The following is a 9,542-nucleotide window of genomic DNA, read 5'->3' on the forward strand; positions in this document are numbered from 1 at the left end:
ATATTCAGGCGCCAAATGCCATCTTGGAGCATGTTGGAGATAAAAAACAAAATGTGCCCAAAACGTGATATTATGACGTTATACGCCAGTAGTAGTATAGATTCGCCGATTCAAGAACCTCCTCCTCGAACCTGCGTTCTAGGAGGAGGTTCTTGAATCGGCAAATTTTTTGGGGGTCAGAGGAGGTTCGATGAGGAGAGGAGGTTCTTGAATCGGCGATTCTTTTGAGGGTCGGAGGAGATTCGATGAAGAGAGGAGGAGGTCAATTAACTTGAGAAGGTCATGTTATTTTGACGAAATTATTAAAAATTTATCTTTATTAAAAATTTATCTTTATTAAAAATTTATCTTTATTAAAAATGTATCTTTATTTAGGTTATGTTATTAAAAATTTATCTTTATATGTAACCTGTTTACCTAGATGAAAACAATTACTATGTTTATCCTTCGACGCTTCTCAATGAACTGTTAATGTTTTCGATATATCTCTTAATTTATTATTATACACAAAGGTATACGGTTTTGAGATATGTAGGTATACAAATAAGTGAGTCATAACTTACCTGCGAGATATTTTTTATTTTATTATGTAAAGGTGTACGGGTATTTAAGAATATGCGAGGAGGTTCTTGAATCGGCAAATTTTTTGGGAGGACAGGTTTGAGGAGGAGGTCAACTAACTTGTTAGTAGATGAGTCATGATCCACCTGCGAGATATTTTTTAAGAGCTTCTTAATAAATTTGTCATGCGTTTTGTCTGACGTCTCACGATATAATGACGTGTTAGAACATGTATAATAGATATATTCGGTAATGATGTGAAATATTACTCCCCCCACCAGCAACCTTATGTATTGCTATAAATACAAACGTTGGTCGAAGTTGTACCGCAGAGTGTTGTGCTTCAGAGTAAGGTTTTTGTGTATTTAGTACATATTAAAAATATCGTGTAGATTTTTGGTGCATTTAGTACAGAGGATTTTTAACGTAACGAGTAAGTAATTCAAATGTAATACAAGTAGATAATGTACTAATGTAAACAATAATATTGATGTTTAGTGGCAACCAGACCGAACCCCAAATGTCCAACTAAGAGAGCTGCTGTAAATTCATTTGAAAAGGGTGAAAATAAAAAACCTGCCCGAAACATCAAAATGGAGGGTAATTGTAATGAGACAACTGCAACAAATGTGTCGGTAGGAAGTGATAATCAAAGAAAAAAGGATGTGGTATTCGATGGAATTAATTTGTTGGCTTCCGACTTAGCGGAGTACGTATTTCCTAGCAATCAACAACATTATGTAGAAAATTGTGGAAAGTTACCTTTCACAAGTAACGTAGTATTAAATGAGGCAGTGAAAAATAATCTCCAAAAAGGTAATCAAGCGCCATTATTCTCCGAGAGTACATATTATTTAAATAAAAGTCGAACGAAATGGATATCGGTTGGCATGTCTGCCAATCTACATTTTGATCCGGTTATAAGATTAATGGGAAAAGGACAATGCATAACTTTTACCGAAGACGAATGGAAAAATGTGATTAATAGCAGACAATTGATTATGAATAGTTTTGTTGGTGATTTATCGGCACCACCACATTTCGTTGTAAGCGGCGTGACCTGCAGCAGCCAATGGATAGAAAATGTACGAAAAGTGTTGAAAATGGAAAGGGGGTCAGAAATATTTTACCTGGCTTACGACTCGTTACACGAATTGTGGAAACTTAGCGATTTAGTTTCGAGTAGGGTAGAAGTATTAAAGTGTATGGAATATAAAAATTATTACGATAGCGTGATCGATGTGGTATCAACAATGCAAGGTGATATAAAATCGAATATATTGGTTGCTTCAAACGGTGCACCAAGTGAACATTTGTGCGTAACTAAAGAACTGCTCGTATACGGTATGGATAAGGTATTACTGGATTTAGATTTGCACGCATTAATGAAGATGTGAAGTGAATAAAATGGAAAAAAAAGTGACGTTTTGCGAATCGAAAAATAGAGTGTACCGAATGCACACTTGGACGTTTGCTTACAGACAATCAAGGATAAGTGACTGGGAAGAAAAGATGTTGGACGGAATTAGATTTAAGACTAGGATAAGAAACGTAAATAAGTTATTAGAAAAATATTTAGATGTAGATTATAGATTAAATATATATCAAGAACGTTTTAGCATTGTAGAGTAATCGAAATGTTTTTAACTGAGTAACAATTAATTTTTAGGATATTAGTAGATTTAAGTGTAGCTGAATAATAATAATATTAATAGATTTAAGTATAAATTAAGAGCAAAACTGTTTTTGTAAAATATTTAAAAGGAATAAAAGCTTAAAGCACAACAGCAGAGCTTCATTTCTAGTTTTTAACTGTGAAGAAAAGGAAGAAGGAGTGAAATTATAAAATGAATTTGTTAGAACCTAATCGTAACAGTTATCGTTTGACAGGCAAACGAATTGGTCGAGGATTTTTTAACAAGTTGATAGATAAACTTCCGATAGAACTTCATTTGCCAGGATATAATTTTTGTGGACCGGGTACCAAGTTGGAAAAGAGATTATCGAGAGGAGATCGAGGCGTGAATCCATTAGACGAAGCGTGTAAGAAACACGATATAGCATATACGGTCAGTTCAAATTTAAAATTTAGACACGACGCAGACAGAGCATTATATAAAGCAGCGAAAGAACGAATACGAAATAAAGAGTCTACTCTTGGAGAAAAAGTGGCATCGTCCGCAGTTGCCGCCTTAATGAAAGCAAAAGTAGCGGTCGGTATGGGCGTAGGTAGAAAAAGAAATCGTACGGGTCGACGACCTTTAAAAAAAGTCCGAACGCGTGTAAAGCGTGGTGGAGCTATATCTTTTGTAGATGCACTTCGATTCGCTCGCAACGCAATATCGAGATCAGGTGCTAAGAATTTGTTGACAAACGTTAAAGCGGCATACGGAGCTTTGAAAAAGATAAGAAAAAGAATTTCCGAACCTAGAGGTCGAGTTATTCGAATTCCGAAAACGGGAGGATTTTTACCTTTAATTCCCCTGTTCGCAGCTTTAGGTGCCCTAGGTAGTATCGGCGGTGGTGCTGCCGCTATTGCAAGAACTATAAACAACGCGAAAACAGCTAGAGAGCAATTAGATGAAGAACGAAGACATAACAAGGCTATGGAAGCAAAGGCCGTAGGTAGCGGATTTTATATAAAACCATATAAGAAAGGTTGCGGTTTGTTTATTGAAGGAAAGGGGAATAATGTTGGCGGCACAGGTTACTTCAATAAGCCCTATAAGAAAGGTTGCGGTATAACCACTAGTTCAAAAAACTAGTTCGAATACCTCGTCGTGCGTTAACTAACGTCGAGTTGGAAAAGTTTGCGAAAGTACTAAAAATTCCACATTTTCGGGGTATATTTATGAGAGACAATCTCCCGAGTAAGATTAAAAAGAAGGAAAGAGGTATTGTTAACTTGGATAACTTGAAAGGACGAGGGACTCATTGGGTCGCCTATAAGAAAGACGACAAAGACATATACTATTTCGACAGTTACGGTGATTTAAGACCGCCATTAGAAATTGAACAATATTTGCTGTCAGACGGTAGGGGTGGTCAAGTAAAGTATAATTACTGTCGATATCAAAGAGAAATAGATCAAAATTGCGGACAGTTGTGTCTGAAGTTTCTAAGTAATAAAAGAACCTATTAGAGTCTAGAGACGTTTAGACGTTCAGAAGTAATGGAGAAAGAAGCAATACACACGACATATACATTTACGTTGACTGGAAAGTCATCTGAATTGACTTGTAATTTTAATCCTCCGATCTATTTGAACGAATTTGGTAGTTACGAGTTGGCTCTTTTGAATTTCGAAACGTTTAATAGTTTAGCAAACGTTAATAAAAACAACAACGTAATCCAATACGAAGATAAGACAGGACATTTTAAAAACAATATAATAGTACCTGTTGGAACGTACGATATTGATGATATTACCGAGTTCGTGAATGAACAGCTAGACAAAAGACACGCTAAAAGTGTCGTAATAAGGATTAAGGGGAATAATAACACACAACATTCTTTAATAAAAAGTACCCGTCGAATTAATTTTGCATGCGATAATTCTATAGGGCCGTTACTTGGCTTCAAGCCTCAAATATTACCTAGAGATACGGAAGTGGAATCCGATTTCGTAGTAAACATAAATAAAACGAACGCCTTACAAATTTATTGTAATTTAGTGACGGGATCGTATAATAACGGAGTTCCCGTGCACGTTTTATATCATTTTTTCCCAAACGTTCCGGCAGGTTTTAAAATAATCGAATCACCACAACTACCTATTTATTTACCGGTTTTAACGAACGTGATTAGTAGCTTAACAGTACGTATACTTGATCAGGACGGAAACTTGGTAGACTTCAGAGAAGAAGAAATAACAGTGAGAGTTCACCTGAGATCGATAAATTGAATTATTTAAATTTGACTAACGTTATGACAGTGTTATATCAAAACAAAAGAATGCGGTGGTCAAGAAGAGACAGAGCGAGAAAATTGTTTAATGGAGAAAACTATAAAGCGCGCGTCATCAGTCAACGTAGCGGCAGTAGAAGACGATCCATTCATCGATTATCACCAGTCAATCGAAGGTATTTAGTTCAGTTAGGATACGAAGTGTTAAAGTAATGGACATTTTAAAAGTAACGGATAAGATAAAAACAGATCACTCTATCGTAAGTTATGAATTCCATTCGCATCAACCGTTTGGATCGACCACGTTCGATAACAATGACGAAATTAGAATTTCAATTCCGGAAATAGATAATTATACTTTACCGAGCGAGAGTTATCTATACGTCGAGGGTAGCGTTCGTAAGTTAGCCGCGGACGGAAGTATAACAAAAGATGCCAGCGCAACGGGGCAATTGGTTAACAATCCCGTTGCATTTATGTTTAGCGATATTCGATATCTTATTAACGGAGTACATGTTGATGGTGTGCGGAACGTCGGTATAAGCTCATGCATGAAGGGTTATTTCTCATCTACGCAGAACGAGGTGGTGAAATTAGAGAACGCCGGTTGGCACATAAAACCTTGGAAAGATGATATAGCGGGTGTTTCAAAGGCTTTAGATAAAAATGGAAATTTCGGTCTTAGCGTTCCGCTAAAAACGTTGCTAGGATTCGCAGAAGATTTCAGAAAGATCATGATGAACGTTCGACAGGAACTTGTGCTAATTCGCGGACACGATGATACGGACGTCATCTTTCAACCAGCAGCCGCTCCGAACGACGAAAAATTGAAATTGATCATTAATAAAATTATATGGAGAGTTCCTCACGTGGCGGTGGGATTACGCGAACAGTTGGCATTAACAAAACTATCAGAAAGAAACGTAGACATTCACGTTCCTTTTCGATCGTGGGAAATACACGAGTACCCTCAATTACCTCAAACTACGAAGCAATCTTGGGCCGTCAAAACTGCTCCACAATTGGAAACGCCTAGATTTATAATCATCGGATTTCAAACAAATCGAAAGGGTATATTTAAAGGAAACATGGCATTATTTGATAATATAAACTTAACGAACGTAACCGTTTTCTTGAATGGAGAACGTTTTCCGTACGATAATTTGAATGTGGATTTTGATAACAATCACTATGCGATTTTGTATGATATGTATTCAAGATTTCAGCAAGCATACTACTATCAAGAAAGCGAACCTTTGTTTTCACCGGAAGAATTTAAAACTTACGCGCCGTTAATTGGAATCGATTGCACGTATCAACAGGAAGCAATACATAAAAGCGGAGTAGAAATAAAAATCGAGTATTCAACGAAAAATCCAATTCCGGAAGGTACGACAGCTTACGCATTAATTCTGCATGACAGAGCATTTGTGTATTCGCCTCTTACGAAAATGGTTAAGCAATTAATATAGTGGTACTGTTGAAGCAACGTCATTTAGTGTATCTCTAAACATCGAAGGAAACGTTTGCATATAGTGGTATATTATGGATATTATGGTTTTTCAAAGGGATTTTATTATTTTGGACATTCAAGGTTTCACGATAAACGATGAAGAATTTATCCCAAAGGAACTGGCTTCTTACGACAGTAATCATTGTATAAGTCATTACGTGTTTCAACCTAGTCGAAGCTTTTCTTCACTATCTACCAAATTTCGCAATACGGCGAATTGGTTAATGAGTCATCATCATTGTATTGATTGGAACGACGGGTTTGTTCCTGCGTCTCGTTTCGATGAGATCGTTTATTATTTGTGTCGTTCGACAAAAGTAGCGTACGTAAAAGGACGTGAGAAAGCTACATTTTTAAGAAGAATTTTAACAATACCGGTAAAAGAATTGCCGGAAAATGAATGCAAATTGGAGGTTGGTGCGCCGATGTGTCCCTATCATAAAAAGAGACCAAGTATGTGCTCCTTATCGAATGTTTTTTATTTATTTTCATACGTATTCAGACATCTATAACTATATGTAAACGAATTGAGAAAGGCAGACGGGTAGTAGCGGTAGAGCAGTTCAAGATGGAACGTCTTTGGCGGTTAGTTACCAGATTGGGACTTTCAACTTTTATAATTAATAAAGTGTGGGATATTATGGAAAGATACGAATCTGATTTATCTTTTGCGAATATTAAAAACTACGAATTATGTTATTTACCAATCGATTATTATATCAATAAAGTAAAGCCATTAGATTTGGCGGCGGTTTGGTTTAAATTACCGTTGAAGTATAGAAACGATGAGCGATTACAAAGCAAGCTGCCCTGTTTTGAACATTATAATTTGCCTCATTGGGAAACGCATATTGATGGTCCACCATCGGCAAGAAAGGATTGTTCTTTATGTATGGTTTAGTATATAAACATTGTCAGTTATAGATTGTAAATTAATAATAATAATAAAAGATTGTAAAAAGTGTAAAAAGTTGTTTTAATTTAAAAGAAAAAATAGTTAATCTAAATGAATACATGGTATGTATACATTGGGTTGGGTTGGTATGACTTGGGTTGTACATTGAAAAAGTATTAAATTGGAAGAAAAAAAGGAAGAAAGAAAGGGGAAAAAAAGGAAGAAAAAAGGAAGAAAAAAAAAAAAAAAAAAAAAAAAAAAAAAGAAAAGAAAAAGGGAAAAGGATTGTTTATTGAAGCTCCTCCTATGCTCCTCCCATGCTCCTCCTCAGGCTCCTCCCAAAGTGGAGATGGAAGAGTGGGGATGGGAGTGGGGGAAATCTAAAATTCCCCCCCCCCCCCCCCCCGGTTGCCAGGAAAGTAGAGCCAGAAAAAAAGTACCCCCACTCTAACTCCGCCCATTCCCCACTCCTCCCCCTTGTCACGCCCCACCCCACGCCCCCCTTCATTACTCTACTATAAGAAGGCACCTCCCAGCCTTTGAAAGTCACTTAAGTGTTTGTGTTCTTCAGTTTTTTTGGTAAGTACAACCTTCTTTATTATCATGTTTATATAACGTTCATTTTCTCTCCATCACTACAGCTCTTTCTACAACTTTCTCTTTTTTGGTGAGTAAAACTATATTTGTTTTGCATGTTTATATAATATTTAAAATTGTTTTTTTCCACTCCTAGACATCCTTGTTCATTCAGCTTTCTCTTTTTTTGCTGTGTTTTATTTGGTAAGTAACCTTTTCTACTTCCATGTTTATATAATATATTCTTGCTTTATTTCATCATGACAGCTCGTTCTACTTTGTTTTTGTGAGTACAACTTGTTTATTTGTTTGTTATGTTAAATTGATATTTTTTTCCCAATTCCTACAGGAGCTTACTGCTGATCAGTTCGATTAGACCGATCAGTTTTTAACATCGTAATTTCAGCAACTTTGCAACTTTTTTCTGGTAAGTATAGTCTCCTTTCTTGACATATATTGTTTTTAATCTTGTGTTTTTCATTCCTATAGCTCCTTCTATTTTTTCAAGTTAACTTTTATTGGTAAGCATAACTTTATTTTTTCGAACGTTTTATCATTCATATCCTATCATTCAGCACTTTGTTGACAAGCACCCTCTGCAGTTAGATTTTAACGTGCAACTGTATTTTTCATCAAGCGATGTAAGTATACATGTTTTTTTTATTAAAATAAAATTAATTAATTTTCTTTTCTTATCAAGATGTCTCAAGACGGTTTTAGTCAAATTGATTTAACTGCTCCGGGTTTCGCCAGCCAGGAATCCTTTCTGTTAAACAGTTTTGACATAAACCTGTTGAACATGTCGACTGTTGAGAAGGCTCTGGATCCAAACGTGCAGCCTAATGAGCAGCCGATGGATCCAAACGTTGAATCTAATGTGCAGCAAGCTACGGCGCTTCCAAACATCGCAGGTTCCTCGAAAGTCGACGATAAGAATGTGAAACACCTTTCACTTTCACTTCGTCGAAAGTCGGGGAACCGTGAACACCGGAAGAAGGGTGCAGGTGTGTGGTTACCGCCAGATAAGTATAGAGAGCTTCGACGGGAGACCCGTGCTCGTTCGCGAAGTACCAAACACAAGCGTGTGTCAGTTGAACCTGCGACTCTGTCAAAGGTTGAAGTGACACACTCGGAAGTGGCTAGCGGCGATGAGTCCAACGACTCTCTTTCTTTAATGGCGGTATCCCAACACTGCACCGAAAACCGGACATACCTTAAAGCTATTAATGCAGCTTTTGTTTCTAAGGCTTCTTCTTCTAAAGCTTCGTCGATTCCCACTCCCCCTACTAACATAAACATTCCTACCATAGAAGTTCCCTCATTAAGCCCGAAAGTACAAATCTTAAGGGTGGACACAATTCCCGCTACTTCAGTCATTTCCGATGTACCTGCCAGCCTTTTTTCAAATGCAATGTGTGCAGCAGTAGAAACAACCAAAGAGGAGATTTTGACCGAAATTAATATTTTGTATCAAAATTTTTATAAAGACCTTCATGCAAAGGTACTTCAATTGCAGACCTCTTTGAGAGAACTTGCACAGTTTAGGGAAGGGCTGGCGTCGAGTTCTAACCACTCTTTAACAACGTCACTCGACATCACCGTTGCAACATTAACCGTTGAAATGAAAAAAGCAGAATTCATTTTGTCTTCTTTACATACTAATAACTTCCCTTCCTAGCTAAAAAAGATGTCCGGTAGCAACAACTTCGGGAGGGTGCTCACGTTGGAGCGAAGAGTTGCGTCTTTGGAGGTCAAAGTAGATACCCTGTTTCAGCTGGTAGGCTATATCTATAATCTTTTTTGCACGTTTTTAATTTCATAATCTTCTTAGGTAAACAGTATTGTCTCAGAGTCGGCAGTGGTGAGAGGGCAGGTGCATGTTCAAAACATGCACATACACCATTGTTCGACTGGGATAGAACCTCCGACACCGACACCTGCAGCGCCTCCGCCCCCGTATGAAGTGCGGGATGAACAGGAAGAGGAGGAGGAGTGGTAACCATTTTTCCTCCTCTTCCTTAGGTTAGGTTAGGTTAGGTTATGTTAGGTTAAATGGTTAAGGTATTATACTTATTTTTATTATTATTATTA

The 9,542-nt window shown here is 37.1% G+C and overlaps 2 protein-coding genes across 2 annotated transcripts; both read left to right on the forward strand.

The window, feature by feature from the left end:
• Positions 1-218: 218 nt before the first annotated feature.
• On the forward strand, positions 219-2,362 carry LOC139430979 (uncharacterized). Its single transcript, XM_071198529.1, has 2 exons — positions 219-994; positions 1,060-2,362. Coding segments are annotated over exons 1-2 (900 nt in total). The 5' UTR covers positions 219-993; the 3' UTR covers positions 1,959-2,362.
• A 5,604-nt stretch (positions 2,363-7,966) lies between these two features.
• LOC139430980 (uncharacterized) lies at positions 7,967-9,542 on the forward strand. The gene is made up of 3 exons (XM_071198531.1): positions 7,967-8,092; positions 8,152-9,228; positions 9,283-9,542. Exon 2 carries the CDS (start codon positions 8,152-8,154, stop codon positions 9,127-9,129), a length of 978 nt encoding a protein of 325 aa, XP_071054632.1. The 5' UTR covers positions 7,967-8,092; the 3' UTR covers positions 9,130-9,228; positions 9,283-9,542.

The sequence above is a fragment of the Onthophagus taurus genome, chromosome 8, assembly GCF_036711975.1.
Source record: "Onthophagus taurus isolate NC chromosome 8, IU_Otau_3.0, whole genome shotgun sequence".
NCBI classification, from domain to species: domain Eukaryota; kingdom Metazoa; phylum Arthropoda; class Insecta; order Coleoptera; family Scarabaeidae; genus Onthophagus; species Onthophagus taurus.